The following is a 21,878-nucleotide window of genomic DNA, read 5'->3' as shown; positions in this document are numbered from 1 at the left end:
TAGTTGCTGGGTAGCCTGAGGAGGGAGAGGGACGGTGAGTGTGTGTGTGTGTGTGTGTTTAAATATTTCAATATTAAAGCTTTTGTAATGATAGGTGTTTTCTCACAAAGAAAACTGGTTTTGGAGGTTTTGAGTGGTTATGGTTTTTTTTTTTTTTCCTTTATTAAAGTTTTTAGTTACAGAAGAGGTTATATATAAAAAGGATATGGTCCACCTTTTGCAGTTTACTTGCAACATGAAAAAAAAAAAAACAAGTCTATCATGTCTTATTAGACAGTTTATTTGTTGTTTTCCAAAGGTTGTCAAATTCTGATATTTCCCCCCATGACCCTTACATGCACATTAGCGAAATGAGTCTTATCTTTTCACAGCAGAACATTCAACCTTCATTTGGTATAGATCACTTCTGCATCAGTAAACAATAGGCTTTGCTTTTAGATAAGGATTTCACTCAAAAGAAATTATTCTCTAATTTCACAACGCTGTTGTTCCTGAACCTCATTTGTTCCTGGACCTCATTTGTTGCTGAAGCAAATCTGAAGGCCTTAGCCTGTCTATAGTCATTTTGCTTTTTCAGAATTAGAAACGGTACTGTGGACTAATTCCATTTTTATCACAACAAATGAATAGTTAACAATGACAAATATAGCACTTGTAAGGGTTCCTTAAAGGGGCTGTATGAAAATGACCGAGCTTATTAAAATGCAAAAAAGAAAAAAAATAAAATTCATGTCAGAGTATTCTAAACTGAATAAACTAATGTCACAGTACCATAAATGCAGAACCTTCTACAATTGTGCTGAAGGAAAATGCAAGTAATTAATAGAATAAACAACAGAATAAGAGCTCGTTAAGTTCCTTCAGTTCTCTGTTTCCTATATAATTGTGAAACCTCTTCTCAATCATTTCATTAAAAGTAGCTTTACTTAAAAATGTGGGGTGTGATGAGAAAAAAAAAAAGCCCACAGCACAGTTTTACTTAAATTCTCAGGACAGATGTATATACATAATTTTGGACTCCAGAAAAAAAAAATCCTACTTTTCTAGTATTTTTACACCTTTTTTTTAAATAAAGGATGAGAAAGTTCATACCACGTATACAGAATATAAGTGCAAAATTTTTTAAAATTCAATATCCACGTTTAAAGAGAGTGGATACTAATTAAATGAAGACAGTTATAGAGGTGTCAGTTGTTTCAGAACTTGCATCATTACTAGGAAAACACGAATGAACCCTCTCAGTTGCTATAATGCCTGAGATAACAATGGCGTGAAGTATGAACTCCCTGTTTCTCAGAGGCTGATCTGACAGTTCAGACGGAGAAGGAAACAGACTGCAACAAAGCAGCATTTTGAGCCTTAGCTGACATTTAGCACATCAAGGCTTTGATTTTTGTGCACTTGTTTTGAAGAGAAGACTGGGTTTAATTTCTTTACTGCAGTATTTGTCAATGTTTTCCCATTTGAAATGCTGGAGGAAGTTTTTGAATTCTGTTACTATAAACTTCTGAAAAAGTGCTCCCTTTCACTGTGCATTTATGTTTTTTTTCCGTATACTATACCTAGAAATCATATCAACAAAAGTTTTCACCAGTCATAAAAAGGCCTCATGAAAAGGAGCAAATTCAGTGCTGTTTGCTTCTCAATTCCAAAAGCAGATCTTTTTCTCAGTGAAAGTTTTTTTTAAAAAACACAACAAAACCAACCTGCAGTATTTGTGAATTACATGCATGTTTTTTTTTAATCTCCTAGTATAACAGTTTCCCAAAGGAGGGTGTTACAGCCTGTAAGCAATCCTGAACACCCCACTGCACTGTCCACTCGACAAAGAGGGAGTGCGCTGTAAGAGGAATGCACTAAAACTGATGATCTGCATCTACAGCAAGCATTATCATCAGCAAAAAGAAATGGAATTACGTTCGCTTGATCTAACCTAGGAAAATGACTCCTAGTGTTCATCAAGGCTATGTTGCAACGTTTTATCTACAACAATTTCATAAAAAAACATTTTTCATGCTACAGCTTTCAAATATGTTTGACTAAGAAAGAAAAAAATAGATGATGGTGTTTGGAAATGGAGATGCCCAAGCTCAGCTGTGTGGCTTCGCTAGAATCAGACCTCCTGCATGGGATGGCTGGAATTCTGCAGACCATGCTCCCCCATGAAAGTCTTACTCTGGGACTAAGCAAGCATATCGAGTGTATTCCATATCTATTTCTTCTGCTTACAGCCTCAGAACAAACGATAATATTTTTTCTAACCCAAACACATTCATAAAATTAAGTAGCAGTAGTTAGTCAACAGTTGTATTGTAGATAAAGTGTTCTAAATCTATGTGAGGCACCGTATATCCTTACAATTTGTCTCCCTTATAAAATGCTGTAGTTGTTCTGTTGAGCTAGTGTAAGGCTTTAAAAATGCAAGTGTTAAGACGAGCATAAAGAATTGTGCAGCTGCTGCAAAATACTTACGATGTTACTGGGCAATTTCATTTCGAATTGAGCCGTTTCAGAGAAATGCTCCTGGGCTCATTCACCTATTGGCAAGGCCTTGTGTAAGTCATGTCTATCTGAAAGCTCTGAGTTTGTACATCAAACTGGAAATGCTTTTTTTAGTTCACATTCACACAATCTGGGATTTGCAAAACATTACAAAATGCGCACATTTTAGGTTTATATATAAATAGTGAGTACTTTTTATACTAGGTAAAGTGAATTTTCGTTCACTTCAGAGCATTCTTTTTCAAGTATTCATTGCTTTGGGAAAAACGCATCAGAAGGTAGCTGTATCCACATTTCAGCATCAATAAGAAAGGGTTGGGGAGGAAGTATGAAAACTAGTTCTTGTGAGATAGCGAAGGTCGGGTCTGGATAGCAGTACCACTGTGGCACAGGGGTGGGTGGGATGGGGGCGCTCTCCAGGTGATAGCGCAGTGCCCTGCTGAGCAAGGCTCACAGAGAGCTGCAGGACCCCCGTGGGACAGCAGCAGCAAACCCGTCCTCTCAGGACATCCTGCCTTTTTTAAAGGTTAGGTAGTGACCCGAAGGATGAAGCTTTGTATCCTTTTTCTACCTAATGTGCCAGGAACCGCTCTCAATAGTTGTATAATGACCAGAGGAGAAGGTGAAGAACTCTATCTACAACTCTTGTGGCAGTGAGTTAGAGATCTTAGATGCACACATTGTTTATTTTCTTTTGGGTTAAATCTGTGGTGTGCTCTATGGACGAGATCTCAATCTGTCCTTGAAAACATCTGAACACAGTTTTTTTCGTCTCAGTGACAATATAGGAATCTCATGTCACAGACAAACCCTGCCACTTGGTAACTCTTTCCCCATCTCTACCATAGCCAAGCATTCAAATGGTATTTGCTACAAGTGAACACTGCGTACACTGCTGTTACCTGTGTTTATGACTTGGCATGAAATCAGGTCCTCTGATTTGGTCAGAAGCCCAGTGCTGTATGGTGGTGGAGCATCCCCGACTCCTGGCTTGGGAGCAGGGACTCACCTGCCTCAGCCTGAGGCCCTACCTGAGGACATACCCATAGGCACTTGGGTTTAGGTACAGGTACGCTAAGGACCACAATCTACCCTCAGGAAACGTGCGGTTTTCATCACTGCTGCCAGAAGTGACAGCCCATCACTGATGGCAGAAGTTGGCTGGAGGTGACTGACTAAGGGTTTTGAACGGTTTGCTTTGGATTGCTATTTACAGGCACTTCACTGTCCTCACACCTGTAAGCAATTCTCCTTGAAAAAGACCTTTGTGATAATCGACCACTGCTGAAGCACCTTCTGTTGGTTTGCATACAACTTGAGACCAAACCTACAGTATTACTTCAATGTAAACATAGCTTGTTACAAAAAACAACAACAACAACAACACGTACTACCATCCTAACCCTAAAGCAATAAGAAGCCAGTCCAAGCCTAAGTACACATTAAATAGCTTTGGATTCAAATTAAATAAAAAGCTAAATTACAAGCATGTAAGATCTCCGTGTTTGCTGCTGACTGGTTCTTTTCTAGCCCCAGGCCATGCTTTAGATCTTTGCACTGTCTTGTTTTGGTGGTTCTGCTGATTGTGTTTCCAGTACAGAATATTTAACTGGAGAGGAAAAAAAAAATCATTAATACAATAGCACGCAATAGTAACAAAGTGCAAGCAATGGGTGCCAGATACTGGTTGGTTGTATCTGACTGGAAAAGCTTTTACAGCAGCCTTGATTATCTGTCACTGAAAGAAGGATCATGCTTTTCTTGTGTAAGACACTTTTGATGGCTGAAAACATGAAAGCTAAATATTAACTGCCACCGTTTGCAGAATGAGATCCTTGCTCTCTTATCACGGCTTTCCTTTGTGTACGATAAAGAGGGAAAGACATTGTAGCGGATGTTTTACAAAAAGCTGCAGCATAACCTAAGTAGTGTCTTCAAAGAGACGCTAGCTCAGTGCAGCGTGAGCGCCTTCAAGAAAGTCCTTCACTATAGCTGCTTTTGTGGCCAGATGCAGGAAGGTTAAGGAATGCAAAGTTCTCACCTTGGGGTTCCTCGCTTACAACAGCTTCCATGTTTTCCCCTTTCACATATTCTGCGTTAAGTCCCTCTGAGAAGTAACAATAAAAAGAGTGAGATGGGAGGGCAGAAAGCAGAAATGATTTGCTTTGATGCTTTAAAATCTCTAGTAATGGGCCTATCTTCTGTAAAAGCTAAGATGCTTTTTTGCAAACTCCTCTGCATTAACAGCAATACAGAAACATCACTAAACCATGACACGCAGCTGAGAAAGTGCTGTCGGACTTTCAAGTAACCACAGAGGCTCTCTCAGAAGGCAGAGCTTCCAGTCCCATCCCTTTTTTCTGAGTCTCTTGCTTCACCTTTACCATGCGAGGAGGCAGCAAGGCTAATTGCTGTGCTAGCACGGCTCAGCTTGCAGAGGTGCACGGAACTGGTACCTCTTCCAGGAGGGACTGCTATGCAGCAGGGGCTGCTTCTAAGCGTAGCTACGTGCTGTATTTCTCATTAAAAGCTAAATTATGCATAGCTGTAAGAAGCAGCTTAAAGCAAGGCTGTGCTGATGAAGCAACGTCCCAGCACGCGCCCCGCAGCAGCACCAGCGCTGCTGAACCGCGGGGTCTGCCGAGGGAGCACGCGGGCACGGGGTCCCCAAGGCTGCCACAGCGCCGCTTTCAAGCAGGGCAGCAGAAGTCAGAGAAAGATGAAAGCCCACCTTTACCTTGTCCCTCTGCAGCTTTGAGGGGTAAGGGACAAAGCAGAACTGGTGTCGCAGGCGGTGCTACCGCCCAGTTTGTAACTGTGCCTCCCACACCCCACGTTGCAGGCACTGCAGCGCTCGGTTTGCAGGCATCTCAACCTCTATGCATCTGAACTCAGCACAAAGCCCGGCAGGGCCCTGCTGTGCCCCTGCCCGGCTCCGGACAGACCTGTACCCATCTCCTGGCAGGGGAAAACCAGAGCAGGGCTGCTCCTCGCCAGGGCCGAGCCTGCTCTCCCTGCTTCCAGCAAGCGGTCATCACGCACCACCTCCGCCTCCCCCAGGCCGTGTGTTTTGCTGGGATAACACCAAATGCAATTTATGTTTTCCAATAAAAAGCCACTTCTGCAGTGGCTGACGGCTCTCAGATTTCTGTCATGCACTGCAATGCATCTAAGGCCTGACATTAGCCCAGCATGCCATGTCTGATGGCTTAAATTAATCCTCCTTTATAATTAACTTTAATTTCCTGCCGTCTTTCTGGGGCTTTGTGTGTTTCAGCTTCCCCCTCATCAAAGCCTTTACTCTCTTTTTTTTTAGTTATTTATTCTTGCCAAAATATCATTTAAGTGGGGGGAATATACAAGCGTGTTTCATTCCATCACATTCATTTGACTTTCCCTGCTGATCTCATTTACCAAAATGCTCCTGTTTGTTGCAGACACAACTGGGAAAATAGCACGATTCCAGCCAAAGCTTCCAGCCCCCAAACACCCTCCCCAGAGCACAGGAGGCTCTCAGGAGAATTCACTGGATTTATATAAAGAGAGCCTTTTCCAGCTGCTTGCAACTGCCCTGTAAGGGCCTGGGGGCTGCCTGCTGTTAAGGCCAGCACCACGCTGCCCCTCACCTGCCCTTAAACCGTCTGAGAGGGGTACGGCCCCCTCAGGACACATGGGTCCCCTGTCCCCAGCCACCTGACTGCAGGTGACATGTCCCAGCCAGTACCTACAGCACCTCGGGGAGCTTGGCAGCTTAATTTGTGTTTAATTGCAGTGATTGCAAAGCACCTGGGGGGGGTGGGATGGGATATATCACCCACAGCTGTACCTGCAGCCACTGTTTCAGTGTTACCCTGCTTCCCTTGCTGTTACCTGGTGAGTGTTCACCTCTTGCAAAGAGCTTTTTTTTTCTTCTCATATTTACCCATATTTATTTTGGGGTCAGAATTAAGTGTGTGCACAGGGCTGTGCTGGCAGTGGGTGTCTGTATGGGGGTCCTGGTAAACCTGTGCTGTGTTGGGGCAGAGGCAGGGCTCTCCCCTGCCACCCCTTCCTGGGGGCAGTGTGGGGAATTAGTGGGGGCAGAGGGGTGCATGTTCTGCTGCTGTGCCTGAATCCTGCTTTGGGCACCTCTGCCCCCCTGAACTGATCCCATTCCGACCCGGGGGCTGCTTACGCTGGATGCTGAAGCAGAACTTCTTCTGCTGGTAGGAGATGTAGCTGGAGACAGCCCCCACGAGTGCCATGGCCAGGGCGCTGGCGATGCCGGCAATGGTCCCTGTCTCCACCATGTTGCTGCCTGTGGGGCACAGAAAGGCGCTGGGTGGTGGGGGGACGCCCATGGACCAGTTCCCCCCAAGACCCCATGGTCCCTACCTTCATTGTTGGTGTTGCCTCCGGCACCTGCAAGAGAGGGAAGCCTGTCAGCGAGCCCAGTCCAGCCATGTCCCACCTGTGGCCATGCTCACCCCACACCCCTGGGCTGGCACATGGAGCCCTCCTCATTCCTGTGCTGCTCTCATAGCAATGTGAGGGTAAACAAGATATCAGGCAGAGGTACACAACATCCCCATGCCATCAAAAGGAGATAACTGGCTGATCTTGTCACGCCAGGACATCTTCACGTAGCTTGAAGTCCGTTTTAAAGTCACCTTCCCTGGAGAAATGGGATCAGGAGGAGAGATGGTTCCTGCTGGAAGCTGTAGTTGTGAGCGAGGTGCTTAAATCCGGAGTAGTGGAAGCAGGTCAGCGCTGTATTAACGTCTCCAGTGTGGTTTGTCCTTGGCACGGTGATTCATTAAATGTTGATTGGGCTTGTAGTGTTCATCGTCTTTAACTCGGCAGCTTTTAATATTGAATGCTGTGGATCCTCACGTAGGTGTAGGCAGTGCTGCTGCTCCCTCCTGGTGTCCAGCCATGGGTGGTCGTGCCTTGAGGGCCGTGTGAAGGCCGGCACCATGTGTGGGTCGGGGGACATGGGTCCCACAAAGCCTCAGGGGGTCAGAAACAGGCATGGCTGACTGAAGGTAGGAGGCTGAAGGCCTCTTCTTCCATCCCCACCAGCCATGGTCCTGCTGCCGAGTGGTGGGAGGTGGGTTTGGTGTCTCCTGAAGGCGGCCATGGTGTGGGCTGACGTGCCAGGCTCCAGGGCCACCTCAGCGCACAGGCTGCTGGTGCAGCGGGGACGGCCGAGCCCACCGATCCTCTCAGGCCCATCGGGGGGTCCCAGGGGTCCCCTCCCCACCACAGTAGCAGGGGCAGAGGCCCTCCAGGAGGTCCCACGGCTCGGCCATCGTCCCTGTGCCCCAGGCTAGGGGCACTAACCTGCCTATAGGCCCGTGCTTACCTTTCTTCTTGTCAGGGCTGTAGCCTCCGTCCACGATGCCAGCCAGGTCGTCATCTGAAAATGCTTTAAAAATAACAACAAAAACTGGTCGGAGCCCGAAGGGAAATCGTCCCCTGCAGCTGGGGGTCTGGCAGCTGCCTTCCCTGGGGTGAGTGAAAGCGTAGCCTAGAAAGCAGCCAACGTAATGGAAAGGAAAAACAGTGTGTGGCTTGACTGGGGTGAGAAAGGTCAGGAAAGCCAGGTGCCAGCTGTGCTGGTGTCTGTGTCTGTCTGTCCTGGTGTCTGTGGGTGCTCCTGGGAAGCACAGGGGAGTTGGAAACGGGGCTCTGGGGGGACTCTGGTCCCCTGCAAGCATGGTGTGCCTGGGCAGGATGGGCTTCCAGCGACCTGCAGGGAAGTGCTGCTTGCTCAGGAAGGCAAAGGCTGCAGTGTTCATCTCAGTATTCCCTACAACCTCTCTGGCTGTTTGAGGAATTCGGCTGGGTTTTCTGTGCAGCCTGGGCTGAGCGCAGGGCTGACGGGTGTGTTGCCACCAGTGGCTCCCGGCTGTTCCGTGCCCAAGCAAGGACAGAAAGAGGTTAATGAGCCGTTCCACTTCCCTCGCAATTACACAGCGTTAGCAAAACGTTCAAACCCAAATTATTTTATTTTAAGCTCATAAAAGAGGTAATAATTGACTTTAAGTCTTGCTTGAAAGAAAAGAGAAACGTGGAACGGGAGTTAGCAGCAGAATTAGTAAAGCTACTGAACCTTTGACTTTCCAGTCTGGAAAGAGACTTCCTTGCTCACTAGCTTACCACAAAAAATGGTTTATGGGTTTAGTAATGAATGTAAAAATTAAAAAAAAAAAAAAAAAAAAAAAAAAAGAGGCCAGAACTCAGAGAGGTCAAAAGCAACGCAAGGTGCAGCAATGCTGGGGAAGTGTGCGGCTGTTGGCTCAGCAGCTGCCTCACAATGAGTGCCATGTTCCAGCCATTCAACACCTCAAACCCTCCTGCAGGAGTCTAATGCTCCAACAAGGCCAGAATATCAAAGTGCAGACAAGTCACCTAGTTAATACAGCCTAATAAAATACCTGACTATTAATTACACGTGTGAGCAGGGTATACGGCCATCTTGACATCCATAAACTTGCCGTGCAAAGTCTGTTTTCTAGCTCTGGTGCTCGAGGGAACAATCCTCTCAGACAAACAACTCATTCACTGGAGTATTTTAGAGATGGAAAAAAAAAAAGTCTCCTGGCCCATGGCGTGTGCTGTGCCAGGGCTGAGGCTGCTCTGGATTTATGTCTTGGCAATGACTGCAAACCCCAACAGCACTCGGTTAAATAGCTGTCGGGTATGGGGATGAGGTGAATGTAGCAGAACCACCGCGGCCCAGACAAGGCACTGCCTTTCTTTCTGCTCTCCTCCTGCTTTTTGCAGCAACCCATTGCATCCAACCCAGGGACACGTGGCTGATGGCACAGCGTGGTCATGAGCAGGGTGGCAGGGAGAGGGGAAATCCACACGTACCTTCACCAGGTCTCAAGTTTGGCTGCCCACCGCCCTTCATATCATTGCTATCATCCAAAGCATCGGCCAAGTCCAGTTCCTTCCCTAGAAAACACCACAGCAGTGTGGGAATGTCCTTAATGACAACAATCAGTCAAGGAAAGGCTCAGCTTTGCCAGGGACCAGCATCACTGGAAGCAGCAAAGTCCCTGACATTGCTGCTTCCTGGTGTGGCTACGTGCTGTTTGGGGGATGCTCTGAACCTGCCCCGGCGCTGCTGTTGTGACAAATGCAGAAATCGCATCGCGTTGCAGATCGAGCCCAGGAATCACACAAATTGCACCAGACGTAAGTGGTCAGAGCAAAGGTGGCATGATGGGGACGCTGGAAGGGGCACGGGTGTCCTGCAGCGCCCACACCATCGTGAACTGCCTCTGACCCACTGGCTTAGTGTGTTGTTTTTTTTCTTTTTTTTCCTCTCCATAAAATGCACAGTTGGTATCCTCAGGAGCTTGACTCGAACAGAGCAGCTTTCTATTGCCTTCGCTAAATGGCAGCTAAAAACGTGGAATGGAGCCAACCTGAGTTTCTCAACCCACTTGCTAGCTCGTAAATAAGTTTCTTCTCATCCAAAACTGATGTTGAGTCCGGGAGTGCCTTTTTGCCCAAAGCTCTGCCCAAACAGGCAGCAAAGGAGCCCGTGAGCTGGGCGCACTGAGACCCAAGCATCAACCCTGGCGGGGAAATGCAAGCCCCCTGGGCGGAGGAGGTATGCGGTGATGCTGAGGTGCCCCATCCGTGGGGTGCTTTTGCATGGTTTGGTTACTCTGGGCCTTTTTCCTACCTCTCCCGTGAACACACAAAACAAAGGCTGGAGGCAGCAAGGCTGGGGAGCTCATGCTCACCTGGGTTATGCCTGGGAGGGGGTCGCGTCGTTTTCGGCCGCTTGGTTGTGGTGGTGCGGATGACGTCCCCAAAGCTGTTGTCTGAAAGCGTGTGGAGGAAAGACAAAACCCCATCACCCTCCCAAACATCAATCTGGCGAGCACCAAGTGGCAGCCCCTTCCTTGCCACCACCGGCTCTGGGTCCCCCTGCCCCAGGGCACGCATCAGCAGGGCTTCAATTTCGGAAGGGCGCGAGCAGGGCCGTGGGGTACCTGGCTTCCCTGGCCGAGGGAAGGGCTTGGGGGTCGGCTTGGCTGGTCTGGTGGTGGTCTCCAGAGGGTCGTCGAAGTAATCGGCCAGATCAAACTCTGTTGTGGGACAGAAGAGAGCGGCAAGCAGCGGCGCTGGTGGCTCTGCTCAGGCAGCCCCTGGTATTTGTCACCGCTTGGTGCCTCAGGGATATGTCTGGCCAGATCTGCGCCAGGGGAGTCACCAGGAGCAAAACTCTCGTGTCCAAGTGAACCTAAGCAGTGTCCTGGAACGGGCCGGTGCTGGGGATCTGGCCAGCCAGGGCACCTGACCGGCACCGTGGGAGAGATGTTTTTCCCTGGGTGGGAAAACATCACCAGACTGGCGCCGTTCAGTGGGAGCCGGGGATGTCCTGGAGGAAAAGCAGGAGCAAGGACTCCGGGCTCCTCCTGGGAGGAAAGCCAGCAGGTGCCGCACGGGCAGAACTGAAAGCCCTCGCACAGCCGAGCTGTGGTCTGTCTCCTCCATCGAGATACTGCAAAGCGTGCAAAACTCAGCCTTGGCCATAAATGCTCTCACGCTGCCTGCCTTCAGAACGGACAGAAATATCAATATTGCATTTACTTAGGCGCACAGACGCTGGTGGGGAGGAGAGGCAGAGGAGGCGAGCAGCTGGGGCTCACACAGATATACAGTCGATGGAGAGGACGGAGAAGATGCCTTGGTGCAGGTGGAAAAGCTCACGCAATGCAAGCAGATACTGCAGCGCAGCTTTTGGCAAACCAAGGGGAGGTGGTTTATTGAAAACCATGGGCAAAGTTACGTCTGGGGCACCCACATGGGCAAGCGAAGGTTTCTGCACCAGAGTCTCTGCCAACATGGCACGCAGCCAACAGGGTGGCTGGTGCGGTGCAGCCCCAGGGTTTTGCTTAAATGATACGCGTGCAAGAAGGTCTCACCTCTCCCTCCTGTCCCACCGGACGGCTTCTTGGCTCCCTTAGGAGTGGCTGTGGCAAAACGGGGGAGAAACGTTAGTCGTGGGCAGCACTACAAATGTCACCTCCGGCCTGACAAGTGGCCAGGACTTGCTGGCATGCCCTCAGCTTTACAGCCAACCCTTCCTGTGTTTGTCACTGTAGAGCCCATGCCTGCGACATCCCCAGGCTGTGACCCCACACATACAGCAGGAGCCCTGTGCACGATCTGGCCCAGAGCTTTTTTGGGGCTTGGATGCAACTGACACCCAGCAGAGAACTGGAATAAACTCCTCCAAGGGAAGCCTCCAGGAGACAGCAGCAAACAGAGCAAGGATGGGTACTGCACGGAGCAGCGTGGAAAACAGCAGCCAGCTCCTGGCGCTGGCTGTCCCTGCCCCTGGATACTGGAGTGAGGGATTGCTTCCAGTGCTGCCTTATGTGTTGGAGGCTCCCCATCAGCTGGAGGAGTTCTGGAGGCACCCCGATGCTCAGTGCCCAGCATTCTGGGCCACTCCTGTGCCAAAACAAGCTGCTGTCAGCTTTACAGGTTGGATTTGTTGTTTTTTTTTCATTTTTATTTTACCTGTAGACCACTATCCATTAACATCAGCGTTAGCAAGTATATGAATAAACTATGAGCAAGAGTTGCGGTTGCTCTGTTCCTATTAATTTCCATCTGAATACCGCTGGGCTTCAACTCCAGCATGCGGTTATGATCTGATGGGGTCTGGCTGCTGACTTCCCTTGCTCTCAGGTTGCTGCGATGCGGAGGTTTCAGACCCTCTCACAGCCCTCACTCTGATGCTCGTTGGTACTTCTGGTGTGCTTGCAGGAGCCAGCATCGCTCACAGGGAGCTCCCCAGTACCACCAAGCGTGGAAAGGGAGTGGGGTGCCAGAAGGCCTAGTGCAGAAATGTCATCAACAGAATGACATTTTAATGAATGTAAAAATAAATTTGACTTACGCTGTACTGGGCCGAGGGCATCTTCTAGGCTGAAGCCCCCTGGGTCGTCCCCATAACCTGCAGACAAAGAATCAGCACAGGTTTGACTTGCTCCACACAGCGGCAGTCACCTTTAAACACGGCCTGGATAGATGCGCTTGCTCAAATTGCTTTAGTTTATAGAGGGCTTTCTGCTTTTTTTCTAAACCTGACCCATCATCAGTGGTGAGGAAGACATCAGCCTTCCCTGCATCCCGTGACTGTTAAATTGCAGAGCAGTCATCTCTGGCTTTTCCATTTGTTTGCCTTAATGGATGCGGTATAAAAACACGCTACGCTTGAATTTGTAGAGCAGAGCCTACCAATTCATCTCGCCAGCTGCCACTCACCTGTGGCTGGGCTCCCAATTACAGGTTTGCTAAACACCAGGAAAACATTGGAACGCCACCGACAAATTGGGTGAAAAGCCAGGAGAGTGCACGCACCTCTTCCTGGGAAGTGCCTTCTGACATCGTGGATGGAAATGCTGCTGCTAACTGCAACCCCAGCAGAATATTTCAGGTAGCACCTGCATCCTCCTGCCGTGGTGATGTGCACCAGGAGCAGGGTGAGGAACTCGGCCACGCAGCGCTCGAGGTGCCTGCACCAGCTCAGCACCACGCCACGTCCCAGGGATAACCACGCTGCGCCACAGGCCCGTGCGCTGGGCCGGCTAATCCTGCCACTCTCCGTCTTTTCCTGCATCACGTTAATTACTGTTGACTTACCCTAGTTCTGACTGTATTTGTCTTGATAAATTCACGCTTTTACATCTCAGAGCATGCTGAGTAATTAATATCCTTTGGGTTTGCTAAGCACTGCCGCACTGCGAGAGAACATTAAAATGGCTTTCCTCTTATTCCTACTGCTAAATGGATTTAGCCGGTGCCACCTGAGCTCCAGCGTGCTTCATGAATAAATTTAAAGCTTTACTGACAAGGACAATAACACCGAAAATGCACCAGTCCATTGGAAAGCAGGTATCAGCATTTCAGAGGAAAACTTGTACAGGGAGCGGTCACCGAGCGCTGCAGCGCCTTCAGCTCTGCTTTTGGCCACTCGTGCACCCCGTCTTGTTCCGTCTGCCGTCTTTGAACGGAGCCCCGGCGACCAGTGTTACTACTGGCAGTAATGCCGGTAACAGTCTGTTTGGGTTGGGGAATCCCCCAGGTGTTGGTACAGGTTAGTGACAGATGGCCAGGTACCTGGAGCCGCCAGCGCCTTTAGTTCAGGCAGGGAGCGTTACAGAGACGTACCGCACTTTTACGGGGTCGACAAGCACCGCTCCTGGCGAAGGCAGGCTGTGTGCTCGCCGGCAGGTAAGGGCTGAGCTCTGCTCCGTGTTTTGTCGCTGCTACGCACCAACCAAGCACGCTTCGCAGCCAGATGCTTCAAGTCCACGCCGTGCTCGTTCACCTCATACCAGCAGCTTTTCGGGTGCTGCGCCCTGCTCTGTCCCAGCAAATCCCTCTGCTCCAGGAGCATGGAGGGGCAGCAGTCACAAAAAGCCCCAAATCCTCTCCTATGCTCAGAATCTCTACCCAGCACAGGCTGTCTGTGCATTATGGGCTGGGAGCACTCCCCAGGAGAAGCTGGGGCTGGCTGCTGCCAACGCAGGTCTGTGATGCACGCTGAGCACACACACCCCTTTAGGACCTGCCCGTGCTGCCTGCAGCCTCGCACAGGACTATAAAAACACTGGTGTATGTTTATAGGACTCAGGAAAACATCTCCCAATTGCTCGGTGTCAGGGAGCGGTATGGGATCTTTGGGGTTTATGGCTAGGTGGTGGTTTAGGGTTTTTTTGTATGGGGTTTTTGGCACAACTCCATCTCTGGACCAAACATCGCTGGGATGGGAGGTGATGCAGTGTCACAGGGTCTCTCAGGTCCCAGTGCTGCTTTTAAATACCTCTTTAAATCTCTTTGGGAGATAAAGGAGCGCTGGGTGCAACAGGGAGCCCCTGCGTACGGGCTCCGTGCTGCCCTCACCCTGCAGTTACTGTCGGATGGTGCTGGAGCATCCTCAGGGCTGCGTGTTTATGGGGAAAGGACAGGTGAACGAGACGTGTTTTCCCTATCTTTCTTCAATGCAGCAACCTAAAGAAACAAACGCAGCGTGTAACACGGTTTCCCAAATGCCCAAGCCGGGGAAGGAAGGACAGAGGTGAGGTGCTGCAGCTTCCCCTTGCCTTGCCAGGGGTGTTTTGACTCCAAGCCAGCTGCTCTCTGAAGGCAGAAGTGGTTTGTGCCTTAATGCATTCCCTCCTCGTTATTTCCTTTAGCAGGCAGCTCAAACGCGCGATTGTACTCGTCACCTTTTCCGTTTGTACAATTATATATATATTTTCTAATTACACCTCGCTGTTTGACAAAGCTGGAATTACAGTACCGTAACTCACACCAGTACGCTGTCAGGGTGCCGGCACTCCTAGCAGCGCGCCCGTTTCCATTTTTAGTGCCTGCCCACATACCTCACCGTGCAATACGGGCGTGCTCGGGCTTCCGGGGGAATTCGGAGCCTGTGACGGGGCGAGATTGGCAGTCTGGGTGAGCACAGCAAAGTCCAGAGCAGGTACGGGGCTGGAGGGGAGAATACGAAGGCGCTCTCCGGTGTCTCGGCGAGAGGAAGCAGCTCCTGCCCCTAGGGCTGCCCCCCTGGTGGGCACGAGGCGATGCTGCTGTCCCCTTTCTCTGCTCCCAGCAAAACATTTTGATTTCCAGAAGTACTAATCAAAATCGCTCTTGATTATGGCAAAAACAACCTCTGCTGTAATTTTTTTTTTTATGCAATTAACAAGGGTATATGGTAATTCCAAGCAATCTTGCTCTTGAGATTAAAGGAAAGCCTGCCAGGAAGCACATGAATAAAGCTTTAAGATGAGAATTTGCATAATGAAGACTTGCTCTGTGCGGAGGGACTGATGTCTGAGACCTGCTAACAGCAAGGCCAGCAGGAGCTGCCCGGCTGTGCCCCATGCACCCAGCAGGAGCTACTGCCACCCAAGGTCCCTGGGCATCCTCTCCCTACCCAGGCGGACAGATGGACCTCTGGCTGCTTGCAGAGCCACAAGAGCCCCAGCTCTGGACCCGCCTGCAAGAAGACAAGCTCTCCCAGCAGGATGCTCTTCAGGCCCCTTTTCCTTCCCTGCCAGCTCCGGTTTCAGTGCCTTGACCTTCTAAAGCTGGGAGGGGGCTGCAGACCCCGAACGTCCCCGCTCCGAATCCTGGCAAGGGGACAGCGAGCGCCCAGGGCAGCCCCAGCACCTGCTCCACAGCGCAAAGCTTGCAATGTTCCCAAGGACCCCCGGCATCTCCACATCGCGGGCAGGTGACAAGGGTCCCACACAGCTTTGCTCAGATGATCGATCCTTGTGGTTCGTGCCCAAGAAGAGGTCCTGGTGTGTGCCACATTCCACCCATTCCAAAAAATGTTCCGGTTATTCCCAGGGGACTGCATCAGGAGAGGACGCCTGCATGTTCCTGAGCACAAGCATCTCCCTCCAAGGAGCAGGAGCCCAGCCAGGGGCATGCACGCTGTCCCGGCCCTCCTGGCCACCAGGCAGCAGGAATTGCCCATCCGCTGCCACCCCGCAGCATGTGGGACCCACGGAGCCAGCTCACGCAGCTTGCCATCTTCGGGGAAGGTCAGAAAACGCGGACGGTTCCTTTCCCTTACTTTCCATTACTGCGGGCGTTTTCCTGCTTTTCTGCATGCTGTCCAAGCAGCGCTGTTACACAGAGCCATTACGGGCTGCGTTCAGATCTGTCATTTGATTTCTGCTTACACGTTAAGTAATGACTCTGAATTCGCCTAGGGCCAAAGATGCCTGTTTATAAACCAGCCGACAAATTACGGCACGAAAGCATTTTGTTCCTAACCCCGCGCAGAACAGCTAATGACAAAGCCAGGGATGCAGGAGCCCAAAGAAAACCGAGGCAGGAGATTAAGTGCTTATCACCTGATTCCCAATGGAGAGACATCGCTCTCATCAGATAAAGATCAAGAGAAGATGTCGTTAAAAGTAGGTAAATAGGGAATTACACGGTAAAAACGCTGGTTCATCACTTGGGATGCGCTGCTGGTTTAGTCTCCCACTGCTGGGGAAGTTCGCCAGGGAACCAGAGTGCTCTGCTACTCACCTGGCATGAAATAATTTAGATGTACAAAACCAGGAGCTCCCGGAGCTCAAAGAGAAGTCCACCACCGAGCCTCAGCCCTTCTCACCCAATCTGTGGTTACCCAAAAGGGAAATGTGATCGCTGTTTCTCAGGTAAGTCCTGCTTCCTTCCCCCCCCCCCCCCCCCACCCTTTTAAGAAGTCTCAGACCTCAGCACCATGCAGAGGTGGCCTCCTGGACCTCGATGTGAAGTGCGCAACTCGTGGCCGTACTGCAGTACCCCACTTGTTAAGGACAGATGCTGATCGCTGCCGCTGTGTGTTAGGTCATCGTATGAATGAAAAGCAGAAATATGAATGGAAGTAAGAGTATGGCAGCTCCAGAATACCAAGGTAACACAAAAATGCTCGCAGAAGAAACCAAATAGTCGAAGAAGAGCAAAACTAGGCAGGCATGGCTTCTGGCTACAAGCTGGGTGGCTTCCACTACCACCACCACTTGCAGAACGGCCATTTCTTATCCAAGGACAGAGGCTGTGCGTGCTGCCAGTTGCTTAAAACCTCTCCTTTCCCCTTTTTTCACCCAGGGGCCTTTCCCTGTGGCTTGCTCACTCAGGACTGCAGGGCAGAGGCACGGGAAGGCTTTCTGCTGCTGCCACAGGATGACCCCTTCTGCTGGCCGGCCCCGTTCCCCTCCAGCAGGGGCAGAGCCAGGGCTGTGCTGTTGGCATCTCACTGCAGGTCTCATGCCCTGCTGCTGCATAAAGCTCTTCCTCCTGCCTCCGACCACCCTGGGTCCGCGCCGCAGCTCCCACCGAGCTCACAGCCGCGTGCGTGTCCTCCTGAAGCGGGATGTCGGGCAGCCTCCCTGCCTTCGGCAAGCCCTTTCTATTCAGATTCCTCTGTGCATAAGCAAAGGGAGCGTTCCAAAGAGCAAGCAAAGCGCTGAGCAATTCCTGCTTTCCAGCCCCGTGATGTGCCCGCCTGGCCCCGCGACCGCTCCTCGGGCTGCGGCTCTCCGCTGCCTTCTGAGAAGCGCTCTTCGCTCGGCAAATGCCTTCTCGTGCTCGCCTCCCAGATCACAGCTAGCAAACCCAGCATCTGCATCCCCAGCTTTGAAGTCTCCTTTTCAAGAGAAGTCTTTTCATGTTTTGCCTTTTGATATGCGGCATTCATCTTCCCCAATCCCGCTCTATTCAAGTTCTTCCCCCAGTTGTGAATTACACCAGTTGGATTACAAAGGATTTATTGCAAAGGTTTTCTCTTTGCCATCGGTGTGATGCGGTTTATTAAACATATGTTTTGCTATTAGAGTGGCGGCAGAAGTGGTGTCTAATAAAAACCCCCTTTTCCTTTAGTTAACTATAAAGTCAATGCCTCAAACCTCCAGGAGACAGTTTTGTAAGGAGAAACAAATTTGTTTTTAAACTGAGGGGTCCTAAAAGTTTATTCTAGTCAACACTGGAGATCAATAGACTGCTCTGTTTTATGTCCTGTAAGGGCTGAAACGGTTGCAACAGATGTAAGGAAAAAATTACATTTTTGTACAGGGGGAAAAAAAAAAATCAAGAGTAAAATTGCCATTTCCAAGCACAGGTATCACCAAGTTAGAGGAAGAGGTTCTGAAATACTGGCAGAAATATGGAAATTAATTATTTCTAAAGCTCCATACAAAAATATCTGGGCGTAACACGTTTAATTAATTCATATTTGTTCAAAGATCAGAGATAATTTGTAAGAAAACCAATTTAGCTTCTCCCACTTTGTCAGAAACGCTACCAAAGTAAAATTATTCCTTAAATGTATTACTTTGAATTGCTACCGATACCTAGTAATTATAAATTTTATAACATAATAGTGGATAATAACTCAGGTTTTTAGTAAACGTAGATGCCTTGCACGAGGCTGCTACCTAGCTCAGCACCGACGGCAGCACCAAACCATGCCTTTGCTCCTCTGCCACGCAATTCCTCCCTACTGCCAGGAGTGTGGTGAGCGGTCCCTGCAGTGCTGGCAGGTCACCGGGTGCTGGCAGAGCTGCCACCACCGCCGCTGTGGCAGAGGCAAGCCCGGACAGCTGGGCAAACACCTGGCAAGGAGCTGGCTCCTGCTGCGCTCGCCACCGGCCACCGCAGCACACACAGGGCGTGCAGGGGAGCTGCCCACAGTGACCGCGGTCATCTGAGCAACAGTTAGCACCAATTACGCTGTCGAATATCACTTTCTCATTTAAGTAATTATTGTAACTGCTGGCGGGACATTGCTGTCACACTTGAGCGGAGAGGTATCCGTCAGAGGCTGTCTGCTAGGATGCGGGATGGCAGCACCAGGAGTTGCCCGTCACTGCTGATGCTGCAGCTCCGGAGGACGCGCCAAACTCTATTGCTCAGTTGTAATCACTTTGTAATTGCTTTTCAAGTTTTTCGTGCACAATATAAAGCATAAAACCTGGACAGACCCCTTCTGAGAGACCCGCGAGAGGTAACCTTGCACTCCCTGCAGGAGCAATGACCTCAGGTGTCACGTTTGCCATTTCCATGAGAACATCAGTGCGTTTCTGTCCTGGCTTATGATGAGGAGAGACTAAAAAAAGCCAGAACATAGTGGAAAGTTCCTTGCTTGACTGTTTTCTTTATCATTTTGGACAAGCATCGGGCTAACCCTGCATGACTCAAACATAACTACTTCTTCCTGGAAAAGCCATAGATCTGTGGATTTAAAAAATCATGCAAGGTACTAGAAGAGCTCAGGCTCCATGGTAATGCTCTGGAGAGAAAAGGCTTCACAAAGCAAAACCTACCATGTTTTTTTCAGTTCAAAAGTGGTCAGTTTGCTCCAGCTTTCCTGAACAGCTGCAGCTGAGATCCACATTATTCTAGTGCTGGTGGCTGATATGGACCTCAGCTGCACAAATCACGTTCAATACTGGTTTCGCTGCATAGTTTGCTCTCTGACACAGAGAGCACCAAAGAAACTTGATTTCTATTACCACTGCATGGTGGAGCTGGGGCTGAAAGCCCCAAGGGATACCTCCGCCTTAGAAACCCACTTCTTATCACTACCTTGTGCTCTCCTGTGGCCACTTCAGTGCTCAGCTGGCAAAGGGCTCCCAGCACCTCTGCAAGAGCCACGTGGCAAGGCTGAAGCCGCCTGCCAGAACCTGATGCCTGCTCCGTGCAGAAAACGCTGCAAATGCCAAGCCCCTTCCTTACCCTTGTGCAGTCATTCCCATGGAGGGGCAACTCAGCGCAGCTCAGACAGGGCCAAACTGAGCGTTGTTCAGCTACCTGCAAAGCCTGGCACCAGCAGAGATGATTTGCAGACCTTTAGAATGAAATTCATTTTGATGCACGAACAGCCAAGGATGTTTAAGGGCTGGACCCTGCAGCCCAGCACTTAAGAACGAAACAGAGCAGCGTTTTTCTTTGGCCGTGCTGCAAGCAGCACAGCATGCAAACAGCTTTGCTGCTGAGTAATCGGTAAATTGTCATTTTCATCAGAAATCAGGATTTCACACCCAGCCTCTTAGCTCAGTCTGCCAAACTGACACCTGCATTTAGAAACGCAACCACCGAACAGTGAGCAGAAGCAGCCTCGGACTGCACCGCAGGTGCCCGGCAGGTAGGGACCCAGATGGAGATCTCCTCCGGGCTGACTCATGGCAAGCCTCGGCTCTTCCAGCAGCACAAGCTGCTCACTGCCACCTTAATCTTCATCGCAGTGCTGCCGTTCTCCAACATAGCTGCGTTTGATGGGTGCTTCCTCGCCAAAAAAGGATTTTTAGAGAACTTTCCTAGGGCCTTTTACATAATGGTTGACTATTTTCTCTGCGTGACCTTAAAAAGGACTTTCTTTTCTATTAAGGAATAAGAAACGGATAGCTTTTTAAGAGTACTTTAAAATAAAGGAAATGAAGAGGTAGGGTAAGCATCGATTTCATGATTTCACGACCACCCAAAAAAAAAAAAAAAAAAAAAAAAAAGCTCGTTTCTTGCTATCTGCAAAGCTCACTGCCCCGCTGGGACTGATGCCTGGGCTGGCCCCTGCCCGTCTGCAGAAGCAGCGAGGACGCAATCGGCAAATCTGGGTCGCACGGGGGGGGACGACCCTGCTGCCCCTGGGCTGCCGCAGCGCGACCACCCCAGCCCCTTCCCCAGTCCCAGCCCCTTCCCCAGCCCCCTGCCCGAGCCCCCAGCCCCCTGCCCGCCGCCGAGCCCCCACCCCCGGCCGCCCTTTCCCTGCAGCACCGCGGACGATGGGGGGTGATGGGGGGTGACGGCCGGGCCCCCCCCGGCCCCCTGCCAGCCGCCCCTTCCCCTACCTGCGGCCAACAGCGCGGCCAGGGCGAGGAGGCGCAGCGGGCGGCGGGCGGCCATGTCGCGGCGGGGCTGCGCCTCTGCCGCCCGGCCTCTGGGGCGGGGCTGCGCAAAGCCCGCCTCGGCGCCGCGGCCCGGCCTGCTCCTGGGCTTTGGGGGGGCCTCGGGGCCTTGCTGTGACCCTCCCGGGGCTATTTCAGCCGGGGAGGCTGGTGCTGCAGGTCGGGCTGCTGGCCCGCGGGCTGCCTCCTGGGGCTGGTGGGCAGCGGGCGCTGGATGCGCTCCTCTCCTAAACGGGGAGGAGGGGGGAATAGTTAGTCATAGAATCATTAAAAGGCCTCCGAGATCATTCAGTCCAACCATCACCTACTACCGGTGTCACCCGCTAAACCGTGTCCCTAAGCACCGTGTCCAACCTCTCCTTAAACACCCCCAGGGATGGTGATGCCTGGGTCACCGCAGTTTTAGCCACCTGGGAGACGCAGTGATGCTAGGGCCTCCTCCATCCCTGCAAGCAGTGCTTGGGAGACAGGGAGCAAGCAAACAGGCCGTGGTAAGGTTGCAATCCTTCCTCTGTGAAAGCAGGAGGTGGTGGGATAGCAGGGGGAAGGATGCTGCAGGCCTGCTGTCCCCCGGTGCCCTGCTTTCCAGCACCCTGCCCGGGGAAGGCTGCAAGCACCCGCTCTGAGGCAGCTCTGGGCACGGCAGGGACGTGCGGCTCCCATGTCGTGGGTCAGGGTGGCAAACGCTTCCCAGCCTGGTGATCCTCTGCTGCTGCAGCGAGCGATGGGACTAGTAGCAACGACCTCGGATTATGGGGAAGCTAAAATGCCAAAGATGCTCTTTGGCTCCTAAACAAGGCCATCCTTCGCAATATCGCCTCTCTTCGTATTTATACAGAGAGAAATTCAGGATTACAGTCCTGCAAGAGTCGAACTGAAGGAAACTATCAGGGCAACGTTTGCACTGTCCCAGTGCGGTTCCCCACTAACCTCTCCATCAGCTATTTG

At 50.7% G+C, this 21,878-nt stretch overlaps 1 protein-coding gene across 1 annotated transcript; it reads right to left on the bottom strand.

The window, feature by feature from the left end:
- Positions 1-259: 259 nt before the first annotated feature.
- Positions 260-20,959, bottom strand: CD99L2 (CD99 molecule like 2). The gene is made up of 11 exons (XM_035541212.2): positions 20,874-20,959; positions 12,416-12,472; positions 11,433-11,480; positions 10,497-10,592; positions 10,245-10,325; positions 9,361-9,444; positions 7,847-7,909; positions 6,877-6,903; positions 6,677-6,799; positions 4,544-4,609; positions 260-4,111 (listed from the first exon to the last, which is right to left on the bottom strand). Exons 1-11 carry the CDS (start codon positions 20,926-20,928, stop codon positions 4,047-4,049), a joined length of 765 nt encoding a protein of 254 aa, XP_035397105.1. The 5' UTR covers positions 20,929-20,959; the 3' UTR covers positions 260-4,046.
- Positions 20,960-21,878: the final 919 nt, after the last annotated feature.

This window comes from Cygnus atratus, chromosome 13 (genome assembly GCF_013377495.2).
Source record: "Cygnus atratus isolate AKBS03 ecotype Queensland, Australia chromosome 13, CAtr_DNAZoo_HiC_assembly, whole genome shotgun sequence".
NCBI classification, from domain to species: domain Eukaryota; kingdom Metazoa; phylum Chordata; class Aves; order Anseriformes; family Anatidae; genus Cygnus; species Cygnus atratus.
Note: the sequence above shows the minus strand (reverse complement) of the source record. Positions and strands in the feature narration are given on the sequence as shown.